We start from the raw sequence: 14,628 nt of genomic DNA on the forward strand, positions 1-14,628 counted from the left end.
GTGCCCGCGTCCTGGCGCATTTTAGGAGGCTAATCCGCGACGTGAAGAAAAGCTATTAATCACTTAAGTCGCGACTGCACGGGAGGGGAGGGTAGTATCTCGAGAGTCTCACATTGTTGGGGCTGAACCACCAACCACGGAGGGCGAGATTTGGGAACTTCTTTGTGTACACACTGTACAGTAGCCTATGTGCGAGTGATGTGTGTGCCCGTGTATGTTATGGCATATTTGTCAACGATGCTATAGGGCCTACGTAACTCGGCTCCTGTGATCAGGTGGACAGCCATGTTTGGGTTTGTATGCAAATAGCCCCGTGCTCCTCGTGCTTGGATATCAATAATTTAGGGGAACAGGAAACGCGATAGTGTCGCGAGCTGTACACACCCACACGGAATTCTTAAGGAAGAATAGTCACCTGCCTCGAGTCTCTCTCACACTCATCAGATGTCAAATCTTACTGCTGTTATATTCCTCCTCTAGGCTGCGTCTGAGGTTCGTTCTGAAATCTCTGTTTTGTCTCTTGAGTCTCGATATTAGAGAGAGTTCCTGTTCATGTAGATTTATTTATGTTTCCCTAGACTTTGGAATATTCTTTCCGACTGAAAAGGGAAATTGGTGTCGTTTACACTAAACTGCGTTGGCAAGAAACATCGCATTTTTATGGGTATTTGGGAAACGCGCTCCGTGCGCTTTGTGATGCTTAAATGTCGATTTGAAGACTTACTATTTGTATTTCCTTTCTCGGGAGAGAAACACAATCTGGAACAATTCATTGTTGTATATTTGAATGTCCAATGTATTTAATGGTGTATTGAATGGCGTGCGCTCATTTGTTGCTTTTTGTCGTTTTTGCCTTAGAAAACTGGTGACAATGACAAACTGAACTTACGCACCAACTCCTCACACTCAGATAAGGACTTTGAGATTGGTTTGAGATCGCCTTTGGTTTGGTCTGACTGGGATCCCACAGAGTCCAAGTGAAAAAGTCCACGAACCCTCGCTCGCTCTTCCGCCTCTATCACCAAAGAGACAATTGCGCCGACGAATCAAGACTTATTTTATTTTCGGCAAGTAAGTTAGGAGTTAAAACAATAGGCAGAACATCCAGACTTCAGTTTTTATTGGAGAAAGGATATCTCGGAAAACAGTCAACATCTATCACCCTACACCCCCGGCTGGCCGCCCCGATTGGTTGGTTCACGTTGTCAAATGCCCAAAAACACTAAGCCCGTCATCAGGGCAGAGAAGCTTGACGAGGATGAGGACGTCAACGAGAGCGTTAAAGACCTGCTGTCTAATGAGGACAACTGTGACTCTCACTCCTTTAAAAAGAGCTCTCTGATAGTTACGGACGGCATCCCCGACGGGAAGGGCAAGGTATGTTAGTTCTCTCTCTCTCTCTCTCTCTCTCTCTCTCTCTCTCTCTCTCTCTCTCTCTCTCTCTCTCTCTCTCTGTGTGTGTGTGTGTGTGTGTGTGTGTGCGTGCGTGCGTGCGTGCGTGTGTGTGTGTGTGTGTGTGTGTGTGTGTGTGTGTGTGTGTGTGAGAAAGAGAGAGAGAGAGAGAGATTATTGTCAATGTCTTATTTATATGTTTTGGTTTAACTACACATTGAAGACTGGTCAAACGCAATTTCAAACTTCTGTGCTAACAACGTCACATTTTTGACAATAAAGTAGACTTGACTTGACTGATTGTGTCTTTTTGGTTTTTTTGTAGCTGTATCAAACACACTGTCAATGGCACAGAACAAATTTCTGCAAAAACAATAAATGATCTATCTATCTATCTATCTGTCTATCTGTCTATCAAGGGGAAAGGCAAGGAGCGTGATGCGGAGGAGGGTTCGAGTGAGGCGGATGAGGAGGAGGAGGAGGAGGAAGAGGAGCGTCCTGCGTGGAACAGTAAGCTGCAGTACATCCTGGCCCAGGTGGGGTTCTCCGTGGGGCTGGGGAATGTCTGGAGGTTCCCTTACCTGTGCCAGAAGAACGGCGGAGGTGAGTTCAGCTAGACTGGTGTCCCCCGCCCTCTCTCTCACACACACACACACACACACACACACACACACACACACACACACACACACACACACACACACACACACACACACACACACACACACACACACACACACACACACACACACACACACACACACACACACACACACACACCTGTGCCTGGCTTCAGATCAGTGCTGTGAATGATAGATGTTAGCCCCAGATGCTCAGATTAGTCGCCATGTTATAATAGCTCCCGTTGGTCATCTTCAATAGTCTCCAGTCGTATTATAATAGCTGATATTGCTCATCTTCAATAGTCTTGTGATAATCACATCACTACTGTACATGTGATGCCACTAGTGATGCCCTTGGGGTGTGGGATTGGGAATGATGTTGTAATGCTCTTGGGGTGTGGGATTGGGAATGATGTAGTGATGCTCTTGGGGTGTGGGATTGGGAATGATGTAGGGCCTTTCCCATTACTAATCTCTCCCCCTATCCCTACGCCTTCCCCATGCCCCTCGTGCTTTCCAACGAAGCTGTAAGGTGCAGGGCTGGAAACGCATTGGGATACCCCTTCAACAATCATGGAATGAGACTCACAGCTGTCACTAATTCCATGCATTAGGTTGACGTTAATAGCGAGTTTTTTCATGTGCGTTTCACGAAGAAAAGGGCCATCACACATTAGGACAATGTTAAACTTAGTACAATGGAATAATTATTACCACTTTAAAACCGTCAATTGCGGCGAAAATACTTAAACTTGTGTGCTGTTGTGGGTCCCGCGACTACCCCTACACGTGGACGCGCAAAACGAAGGCAAAGGGGATTGGCGTAGGGCTAAGGGGTGTAATGGGATCCAGTAGTGATGCTCTTGGGGTGTGGGATTGGGAATGGTGTAGTTATGCTCTTGGGGTGTGGGATTGGGAATGATGTAGTAATGCTCTTGGGGTGTGGGATTGCGATCTTTGGGTGCACACGGTAGCTGGCCGGTCGGTGGGTCGCTCTCTGGGTCCACACGGTAGCTGGTCAGTCTCTGGGTCCTCCTGGTCGGTCTCTGGGTCCACTGTGTAATCGCGGCTGCTATTGCATCAGATGTATTGATGTTCTGTGCAAAGCACGAGGTTGGCATACTGTAGTAGGAAATCCTGTCTCTCGCCTGTGTGTGTGTGTGTGTGTGTGTGTGTGTGTGTGTGTGTGTGTGTGTGTGTGTGTGTGTGTGTGTGTGTGTGTGTGTGTGTGTGTGTGTGTGTGTGAGAGAGTGTGTTTCTCTCTCCTGTGTGTGTGTGTGTTTCTCTCGCCTGTGTCTGTGTGTGTGTGTGTGTGTGTGTGTGTGTGTGTGTGTGTGTGTGTGTGTGTGTGTGTGTGTGTGTGTGTGTGTGTGTGTGTGTGTGTGTGTGTGTGTGGCCTGTGTGTGTGTCTGGGGCTCGTTTGATGAGGCGTCAAAACAGCAGAGTGCAGTTTCAGACAGGAAGCGGAACCCTGCAATAACAGATTGAGGAAGACAAAGTGGCATGGGGCTGTGTGTGTGTGTGTGTGGGGGGGGGGCTGTGTGTGTGTGTGTGTGTGTGTGAGAGAGAGAGAGAGAGAGAGAGAGAGAGAGAGAGAGAGAGAGAGAGAGAGAGAGAGAGAGAGAGAGAGAGAGAGAGAGAGAGAGTGTGAGAGAAGGTGAGAATGAGTTGACTTCAAGTCAAGTCAAGTCAGCGTTCATTGTCAGTTTCTTCATATGCACAGCAGGTCATATTTGGAAATTGAAATCACGTGCACATTTAAAGGCTGACATCAAAATGCAAGACAGGACAAGTAACAGTGATGGAGGCATCATTAAAAGTAAAGTGATGACTTCAATTGTAAAAAATTAGTGTACGAATGAGAGAGAGAGGAGAGAGAGAGAGAGAGAGAGAGAGAGAGAGTGTGTGAGAGAGAGAAATGGGGAGAGATAGGGAGGGAGAGAGAGAGAGAGAGAGAGAGAGAGAGAGAGAGAGAGAGAGAGAGAGATGCAGCTGAGATGAAGCAAACAGCTGATGACTGAGCAGCCCTGAAGGCTAAATGCTGAAGGCTCCAGTGCTGCTGGTGTGGGTGTGCTGCTGGTGTGGGTGTGGGTGGTGTGGGTGTGTGGGGCAATGTCAGCATGGCTGTAGGCTACTGTGGGGCAATTCTGGTGTGTGTACATGAGGAAATGTGGCCAAGTTGGTATGAGTGTGTGTCAATTCTATGTGTGTGTGTCAATGCTATGTGTGTGTATTACTGTAACACTAGTGTGTGTGTGTGTTACTGTAACGCTGGTAGGTGTGTATGTACTGGGAAAAGAGGTGCTGTTACTAGATTGACTCCATTGTACCTAATGCGATAGCTAGACTGAGTTACTGACAAACACTGAAAACCTAACAAGAATCCACCACAAACTTGATCCAACCAGCGTAGTCAGCTGATAGTAAGAGAAGTACACAGGTCTACTACTGGTTACTCAGATAAGTTACCGGAGTCAGAAGGAAAGTTTCTTTTATTTATTTTTAGTTTTACGTTTGACTCCTTTGAGTGTGAATTCGGGAGCTTAAGGAGATGCTTGTCAATATAGTGTGTGTGTAGGCTGCTGAGCTGATCATGTCAGTATGTGGTATAGGGGTGGGCGATATGGCAAAAATGTTGTATCACGATTTTTTAACATGAAATCTCGATATCGATTTTTTATCACGATCTTCCATCCAAAAAATAAAAACAACAAAAAACAACTTTCATATATTTGCAATTTGTAATTTGCAGTCAATAAAATGTTAACACACTGATGATACTCTCATAAAGTGTACAATTGGAATACAATAATGTAAAGAATAAAGTGAAGGCAACAACACAAGTGAGAAAACGTCACTCTGATGCTGATAATAAACATCCTCACTGCAAGACGATCTATACGATTTCTCCACTTTGGCAGATTCGAGACGATATTTTACTCAATATCACGATTCACGATTTAATATCGTCATATCGCCCACCCCTAATGTGGTAATACTTACTCACTCACTGTGTGTGTGTGTGTGTGTGTGTGTGTGTGTGTGTGTGTGTGTGTGTGTGTGTGTGGGTGTGGGTGTGTGTGTTCGTACGTGGTAATGCTTACTCACTCAGGGTATGTGTGTGTGTGTGTGTGTGTGTGTGTGTGTGTGTGTGTGTGTGTGTGTGTGTGTGTGTGTGTGTGTGTGTGTGTGTGTGTGTGTGTGTGTGTGTGTGTGTGGTAATGCTCATTCACTGAGGGTGTGTTTTAGGTACTGCAAGAGGTGTGTGTGGACCATTACTGTTACCTGTCCTTACTTGCACTTTGATGTCAGCCTGCCTGTAAATGTCAGTCATGTGTATGTCTATGTCCTTTCATGGTATAAGACAGAAAATGTCATTTCAATTTCCTTTTATGACCTGCGCATATGAAGAAACTGACAATAAAAGCTGACTTGACTTGACTTGACTTGTGTGCACAACAAGGCACGAGTGTGTTTTAGAGGGCCCAATTAACTGGACCGTGTGTGTGTGTATCCATGCATGCACACATCTTCATGCTAAACAGTGGGTGAGAAAAAGACACAGTGTGTGTGTAGTGTGTGTGTATGTGTGTGTATGTGTGTGTGTATGTGTGTGTGTGTGTCTGTGTGTGTGTGTGTGTGTGTGTGTGTGCGTGCGTGTGTGTGTGTGTGTGTGTGTGTGTGTGTGTGTGTGCGTGCGTGTGTGTGTGTGTGTGTGCATGTGGTGTGTTAATCCACCATAGAGCCATCGCTGTGTGTGTGTGTGTGTGTGTGTGTGTGTGTGTGTGTGTGTGTGTGTGTGTGTGTGTGTGTGTGTGTGTGTGTGCCGTCGGTCAGTCTTCATCTACTGCCCTCTACTGTAATTAGCTTAAATGCATACTACTACTACTACTAATACACACACACACACACACACACACACACACACACACACACACACACACACACACACACACACACACACACACACACACACACACACACACAATTTATCAAGTGTATTCGTTGCAATGTTGAGGCCACTCTCATCAAACCATGAGCTGCCTGCCCGTCTGTCTGTCTCCCTGTCTGCCTGCCTGTCTGTCTCCCTGTCTGCCTGCCTGTCTGCCTTTCTGCCTGCCTGTCTGCCTGTCTGCCTGTCTGCCTGTCTGTCTCTATGGAGACCTCACAGCCAAAGACACCGTCACCATCACATGCATTACACACTCTGCTAGTACCCAGTCATGGGGTGCAGTATGCCTTTACCCATGGTCATGTGTGTGTCTGTGTGTGTGTGTGTGTGTGTGTGTGTGTGTGTGTGTGTGTGTGTGTGTGTGTGTGTGTGTGTGTGTGTGTGTGTGTGTGTGTGTGTGTGTGCCTTTGCCCATGGTCATCATGGGTGTGTTTATTAGAGTGCATCGTTGTGACAGAGAGGGGTCTTGTACAAATATGAGAGTCTCTGTTGTCTGTGTCTCTGTGTGTGTGAACCTGAGACTCCGTTGTGTATGTGTCTCTGTGTGTGTGAGTGTCTGTGTGTGTGCGTCTGTGTGTGTTTGAGTGTCTGTGTGTGAGAGTTTGTTTGTGTGTGCGTTTCTGTGTGTGTGCGCCTCTGTGTGTGTGAGTGTCTGTGTGTGAGAGACTGTTTGTGTGTGCGTCTGTGTGTGTGCGTCTCTGTGTGTGTGAGTCTCTGTGTGTGTGCGTCTGTGTGTGTGTGAGTGTCTGTTGTGTGTGAGAGTGTCTGTGTGTGTGCCTGTCGCGATGTGAGAGCTGCACTCTTCAGTTTCAGGTCATAAATAACAAACCGATGCTGAATAAACGAAGCACATGCAGATACACAAACAAACACATCACATGAAGATATATACACTATAAACACACCCATTGCATTAAGATATACGTATATAAACACTAGTGGTGTCAACAATAATTGATTCGTCAATGCATCGCAATTGCGGGCAAGACAATTCAATAACCGATTCGGCAAGTTCCATAATCGATGCGGCATATTTTTTCAAATTTCAAATATTTCCGGAGCAAATTAACGTTCAATTAAAGTAAAGCACTTTAAAGCATTGAAAACTGCAAGACTGATACAGAAAACAGCCATTAAAATTGAAATGTAATGCATTGCAATGCATCGTAGAATCAGACTGAATCAGTTCGAACCGAATCGTTGCCTCCCGAATCGTAATAGAATCAAAGGGCAGTGCCAATGGACACCACTAGTAAACACACACATCGGATGATGATGATGATGATGATAATGATGGTGTGTGTGTGTGTGTGTATGTGTATGTGTGTGTGTGTGTGTGTGTGTGTGTGTGTGTGTGTGTGTGTGTGTGTGTGTGTGTGTGTGTGTGTGTGTGTGCATAACATATACTGAATGAGTAGAGAATGAATAAGGAGGAGGTATCTGTAGTGATGTGTGTATTCATGTGATGGTGTGAATGAGGCCGGTGTGAAGAGGGTGCTTTCAGTAGGTCCTCTTCCTGATGCATGCATCGTGTTTAGATGGTTTGAGGTCATAATGTGTGGAAAGTGACACAACATGGGTGTTATTCAGCTAATCTATATGACACATTTTGTGTGACTTGTCCTGTCTTGCACTTTGATGTCAGTCTGTAAATGTCAGTCATGTGTATGTCTATGACCTGGCATGGTATAGAGCAGTGTTTCCCAACCTTTTTTGTCTCGCGTACCCCCTAAGCCTCTAAGTTGTGCCATGAGTACCCCTTAATTACTGTTCTATATCACTTTCTCTGTCCTAATGTGACTGCTCCATACATTTGTCATAGTAGTAAAAAATGTCCAAGTACCCCCTGCAGTGTGCTCATGTACCCCTAGTGGTAAACGTACCCTTGGTTGGGAAACACTGGTATAGAGAGAGAAACGTAATTTCAATTTACATTACATTGCATTTGGCAGACGCTTTCTAACCAAAGCAACTTACAATCGAGGACATAATCATAGCCAACATCAGTAGCAGATACAAAGTGCACAGGAAATATACAGAACAAGTGCAGATGCAAAGAAGGGTTAGGTTTTTATCAGTAAAGTAGAGCACACACATACACATCATGTCAAGAGCCTGGTCTGGGTCTAGGGCTACTCAAGCATTAGTGTAGTAGTAGATAGTCACAAAAGAGGAAAGTCTTTACTTGCTTCTTGAGGGCTGCAAGAGATGTGCTTAGTCTTGCTGCCTCTGGGAGGCCGTTCCACCACTTGGGGTCAAGGCCTTATGCTTGATCCGGGCGGCGAACGGTAGCTAGTGCAACTTGATGACTAGAGGAGTAACATGGGTCCTTTTTTTGTTGATTGAATACCAAATGTGCCGCCGCATTCTGGACCACCTGCAGTAGTTTTAGCGCAAAAGCAGGTAGACCTGCCAGGAGGGAGTTTCCTTGTATGACCTGCGCATATGAAGAAACTGACAATAAAAGCTGACTTGACTTGACTTAAATTGCACATAAATTTTTTATTTTAAAAGGTATTTAAATAGACAGCATAGACACATAATCATGTACTCATCACAAACCACGCATATTGCTTGAATATGACTCAAAAACAGTTTTTATTACACTGTAATTACCTCTTGCTCACACATGTGCAGACAGACACATCTAAGAATGGACACAAAATGCGAGCACACACAGCACGTGTTGAAATGCAACACTATTTGTGTAAGCTCTGGCACAGTACACTGTAAAAATGCTGTAGAGTCTGTGTTGAATAACTGTGTACTTTGTGGCCCCATAATGCACGTCGCTCCACCAGTGCAACAATGTAATAGTCATTGACAAGTTAACTACCATAGTACACTACTATGACATAACACAGTTACCATGGCATTCTTGGTAACAGCAGATGTATGTATTACACCGTCTTAATGAGTTAGAATGAGTAGAGATGACATGAAGAGGAGAGAGAGGGGAGATAGAGAGAAAGGGGAGAGATAGAGAGATAGAAATGTAATGAAGGAGAGAGGATAGAGATGGAAGAGGGAGAGAGATGAGAGGATAGAGAGATGGCATGAAGAGGAGTGAGAGACTGTGGGAAAAGGAGAGAGATGGAAGAGGAGAGAGATGACGTGAGAGAGGGGGGAGAGATGACATGAATGAATGATAGTGAAACCTGAAGTGGGTGGCTAGTTACAGCGTGTGTGTGTGTGTGTGTGTGTGTGTGTGTGTGTGTGTGTGTGTGTGTGTGTGTGTGTGTGTGTGTGTGTGTGTGCGTGTGTGTGTGTGGCTAGTTACAGGACGTGGGCAATGGGCATGAAATGACGCGGGTATGAAATGTGTCAAGACTACGGATTAACTGGAATTACCCCCTGCCCTGTCTTTTGCTCTTGTGTGTGTGTGTGTGTGTGTGTGTGTGTGTGTGTGTGTGTGTGTGTGTGTGTGTGTGTGTGTGTGTGTGTGAGTGTGTGTGTGTGTGTGTGTGTGTGTGTGTGTGTGTGTGTGTGTGTGTGTGTGTGTGTGTGTGTGTGTGTGTGGTTGTGTGTGTGAGTGTGTGTGCTTTTTGAACGTAGCCAGTGTGTAGTAGTAGTGGTAGGCGCATAGCTGGTGTAATGTGTAATTCTCCTATTCCACCTGTAGGCTTGCCTGATCCTATCAGTAATATATGTATAATAAATGGGCATATTTGTATATACTATGTAATAAATGTGTAATTCACCTGTCCTGTTTCTATGTATCTGCATAGTATATGTAATAAATGTGTAATTCACATAATCTGTTTCTATGTATCTGTGTAGTATATGTAATAAACTTGTAATTCCCGTGTTCCACCACTAGGGGCTTACCTGGTGCCATACCTGTATAGTACTATGTAGTAAATGTGTGATTCCGTATTCCACCACTAGGGGCTTACCTGGTGCTATACCTGTATAATACTATGTAATATTATGTGTAATTCCCCTGTTCCACCACTAGGGGCGTACCTGGTGCCATACCTGATCCTGCTGGTGGTGATCGGGATTCCGCTGTTCTTCCTGGAGCTGGCGGTGGGCCAGAGGATCCGGAGAGGGAGCATCGGGGTCTGGAACTACATCAGCCCCAGACTAGGAGGCATCGGATTCGCCAGCTGCGTGGTCAGTCACACATACACACACACGCACACGCACACGCACACACACACACACACACACACACACACACACACACACATACACACACACGCACACGCACACGCACACACACACACACACACACACGTTCATATCCTGGGCACTCGTCTGCTACACGGCAACTCAGCGAGACGAGATACAGTACAGGAATGAAGTGTCTTTGCACTCACACTGACACCAAACCGTGGTCTAAGATGTGCTCTTCCTGTATTCTCCCTACCTGAACTGCACCAGATTCTTGCTACTACGTTAGACGGCAGAGTAATGCAACATAGCCTAATTGTGTGTGTGTGTGCATGCAGGTGTGTGTTAGCATGCTAACTCCTTCTTGTCCGTGTGTGCATGCAGGCGTTAGCGTGCTAACATGTTGTCCTCTTGTGTTAGCATGCTAACCCCTTCTTGTCCTCCTGTGTGCAGGTAATGTAATGTAATGTGATGCAATATAATGTAATGTGTGTTAGCGTGCTAAAATGTTATTGTCCTCATGTGTGCAGGTGTGCTTCTTCGTGGCTCTTTACTACAGCAGCTATGTAGCATTGTAATGTAATGTTATGTGTGTGTGTGTGTGTGTGTGTGTGTGTGTGTGTGTGTGTGTGTGTGTGTGTGTGTGTGTGTGTGTGTGTGTGTGTGTGTGTGTGTATTAACAGGTGTGCTTCTTCGTGGCGCTGTACTACAACGTTATCATCAGCTGGAGCCTCTTCTACTTCTCTCAGTCCTTCCAGCAGCCGCTGCCCTGGAACGAGTGTCCTCTGGAGAAGATCAACAATGCCACCGGTAATAACAATAATAATAGTAACTAGATTGCATTCTCACAGAAAATGCTGGAAGCGGGCTTGCCTTTTGGGGCAGAGATGAAACAAAGTACTATTGAGAAAACAAAGCTAAAAGAAATGTTGGAAAAAATCCATCAACCCAGTCAGAAGGTATGGGCCAAACAATTCAGCCATCTTGGATTCAGCCATCTTGAAAGTGTTGTAGCTCTGCGTTTTGAGGATATACTAAATGACATACATGGTATTTTAAGTTGGCTAAGGAACACTGCATATGATATAATTTTGAAAATCTACATGGGTCAGAGTGGGATTCGAACTCACAACCTCCATATCTGTAATCCAGCACCTTTGCCATTGATACTAAATGACATACATGGTATTTTAAGTTGGCTAAGGAACACTAGCCTGATAAACCAGACTAAGCGGGTGGCGCTGGTTCACCAGGCTAAAGGAACACTGCATATGATATAATTTTGAAAATCAACATGTGTCCAAGTGGGATTCGAACTCCCAACCTCCATATCTGTAATCCAGCACATTTGCCATTGATAGTAAAGGACATACATGGCATTTTAAGTTGGCTAAGGAACACTGCATATGATATAATTTTGAAAATCAGCATGGGTCCGAGTGGGATTCGAACTCCCAACCTCCATATCTCTAATCCAGTAGCATTCCCATTGAGCCAAGCAGCTGGCTGACTTAAACATTCCAGCAAGACAATATCAGATTGCATTGAAGAGCTGAACAATAGACTTCTAGAATTGTAGTTGCAGGTGCTCGTTAAGAATAGAATGTTGAGAGAAAGTGACAGTTGAGATGGAACCCTATATTGGCTGCACCTGTTCTGATTGACTGAGTCATACGTGTGATCTTTCTAACAGTCTTTGAATGAAGTTTGTAGGTTAAACGGTTCAGTCACAAATGGACCTCTTGTGGGACATGCACTGACCTCTTGAAAAAGGCACTTCAAGCCTCAATGGGAAAACCAGTGTAAAAGCCCTGTCGTTTTTACACACCTGCCATTTAAAAAGTAATGGGAGTTGGGAGATGAAATTTTGACAATTCGGAGACATCCCACAGAGCTCGCTAACAACGCGTCAACTAAACTTCTAGGTGAAAGTGTTGATGTTTTGTGAACGAAAAAGTATTGGCAGAGGACGTGCTCAACTTCTTGGAAAAACGAAAGTCTTTGGGTGCGAGATAAAAAGCGTCAACTTAAGGAAGAAAAATCCGCACTCACAAACTGCGTCTCATTATTTATTTATATTACCACCATGTCCAAAAAGCAAACGCGTTTCGGCTAACAAGCCTTCATCAGTGCGTAGTAGGCTTGTTAGCCGAAACGCGTTTGCTTTTTGGACATGGTGGTAATATAAATAAATAATGAGACGCAGTTTGTGAACGAAAAAGCCTCCTACACTCTGATCTCTAGAGTGGCGGAACCTTGGTTCATGAAGGTTCTACCATTGTTTTCAATGGGGACCCAAGCTTTCACAAAATCGGCAAAAACGGGAAAACAACAAGAGACATAGACACGCTATATCAGTACAAATGATCTCCAAGCCGAGCCGGTCGTTTTAGCGTTTGAACAGTGTCTCTATCTTGAAAGGCCTAGGAGGAGATCCATTTTCTATTTTTACTGCCCTGCACAAGAGCAATAAACAGGACTTAGAGATTACTAGAATCGGGCCTTGCTCTGCAAGCCCGCTTAATAATCATAACTCCACCGGTAATAATAAAGATAATCACAAGGTCACCGGTAATAATAATGATAATCACAAGGTCAGCGGTAAGGACACCTGAGGCCATAAGAGGATCTAGACTGATAGCGAAGGACAGCTCATCACCTATGAGACGCTAGGCCCAATCTAGACTGAAAGCTAGCCTGGGAAATCCCATGCTGCTTTGCACAATCATTCCGATCTGAAAGACAGCATGGATGCTCATCCCAAAGCGCTAGCCAGAGGTAGGGGGCCAATCGGAGAGTGGGTAGGAGTGGAAAGATGATGACACGTACTACTCAACAAATGGAAGCTTACGGTTTGTTTGAATAGATTGGCTATGGGCTACGTATAAACAGGTGTTGGTAATCGCAAACCTCCCCTCCCCTACGGGAAATTCATTATGCGCGGTGTCCAGACCATATCTCACTTGTGATATGGTCTGGTTTGAACCAGCCATGTATGGTCTGGTTTGAACCAGGCAAGACTATTAGCCACCTGTGAGTCTCTTGGCCGATGTTCAGCTACCACCTATTACTGGTGTTATAGGGCTGTAGATATGCCGTCTTACGTGTGTGTATTGTGTGTGTGTGTGTGTGTGCGTATTATGTGTGTGTGTGTGTATTATGTGTGTTTAGTGGTGGTTGCAGAGTGTGAGAAGAGTTCTGCTACCACCTACTACTGGTACCGCCAGGCGCTGGACATCTCGGACTCCATCTCGGAGAGCGGCGGCCTCAACTGGAGGATGACCTGCTGCCTGCTGGCCGCCTGGACCATGGTGTGCCTGGCCATGATACGGGGGATACAGTCATCGGGGAAGGTGAGGACACTCTATAATACATTATAATATTACAGTAGCCTGGACCATGATGTGCCTGGCCATGATACGGGGGATACAGTCATTTGGGAACATTACAGTATATTATTGTACAGTAGCATGGGCCATGGTGTACAGTATATTATAGTAGTTTAGCCTGGACCATGGTGTACAGTATATTATTGTACAGTAGTAGCATGTACCATGGTGCACATTACAGTATATTATTGTACAGTAGCATGGACCACAGTGTACTGTATATATTAGTTCTTTAGCGTGGACCATGGTATGCCTCCCCATAATAGGAGGGATACAGTCATCGGGGAAGGTGAGGACACTACTCTAGTATTCACTATAATATAGTACTAGTAGTATAGTACAGTAGCCTGGACACACACACACCTATTACTCCTCGTGTTGCCCCATATTGTGCTTTTCCCGCTCCACTCCTTATCAGCGGTGTAGTCTACTTTTTTGAAGTGGGTATACTGTATATTCGAGCATTTTTTGAAGTGGGTATACTGTATATAGTTATACTATTCTAAATAATGGATCAATCAATTTTAAGTGAATCAATTTCACTGAAGCCCCTGAAATTTAGAAGTGGGTACACTCCGTATACCTGCGTTCTACGTAGACTACACCACTGCTCCTTATGTTCCATAGGCTCAGCATTTCTATACCAATACAGGAATTATTACCTCCACCAGGGAGGTTATGTTTTTACCTCCACCACGGAGGTTATGTTTTCCGTCACGTTGGTTTGTCTGTCTGTCTGTTTGTCTGTCTGTCTGTCTGTCTGTTTGTTTGTCTGTCTGTCTGTTTGTCTGTCTGTCTCTATCTCTCTCTGTCTGTCTGTTTGTCTGTCTGTCTGTTTGTCTGTCAGTCAGAAGGATAACTCAAAAAGTTCTGCACTGATTGTGATGAAATTGTGGAATTGATGGAAATGACAAAAGGAACAAATTATTCAATTTTGGTTTCTAACTCCACAAAAAGAAGGAAGAAGGACTTGAAAAGAATTAGGGTGCAACATAGTCAAATGTTTGTAAGTTGTATTATATGCATAGGATTCCACAGCGCGTAGATGTTATGGCATCAGTGACCCCATGGCCTTGGCGGAGGTCTGTGCTCTCTGAGTGCATTTCTAGTTATTACTATTATTACCCTGTTCCATAGGCTCAGCATTTCTCCAGAG

General features: G+C 44.9%; 1 protein-coding gene across 1 annotated transcript in view; it reads left to right on the plus strand.

Annotated features, from left to right (window-relative positions):
* Positions 1–367: 367 nt before the first annotated feature.
* The window catches only part of slc6a15 (solute carrier family 6 member 15), a 29,950-nt gene continuing 15,689 nt past the window's right edge, over positions 368–14,628 (plus strand). The window contains exons 1-6 of the mRNA XM_063195995.1: positions 368–492; positions 859–1,377; positions 1,812–1,995; positions 9,926–10,083; positions 10,767–10,893; positions 13,255–13,436. Of these exons, the coding sequence (XP_063052065.1) occupies positions 1,210–1,377; positions 1,812–1,995; positions 9,926–10,083; positions 10,767–10,893; positions 13,255–13,436 (819 nt within the window). The 5' untranslated portion in view covers positions 368–492; positions 859–1,209. The remainder of the gene's footprint in view (positions 493–858; positions 1,378–1,811; positions 1,996–9,925; positions 10,084–10,766; positions 10,894–13,254; positions 13,437–14,628) is intronic.

This window comes from Engraulis encrasicolus, chromosome 4 (assembly GCF_034702125.1).
Source record: "Engraulis encrasicolus isolate BLACKSEA-1 chromosome 4, IST_EnEncr_1.0, whole genome shotgun sequence".
Classification (NCBI taxonomy): Eukaryota; Metazoa; Chordata; class Actinopteri; order Clupeiformes; family Engraulidae; genus Engraulis; species Engraulis encrasicolus.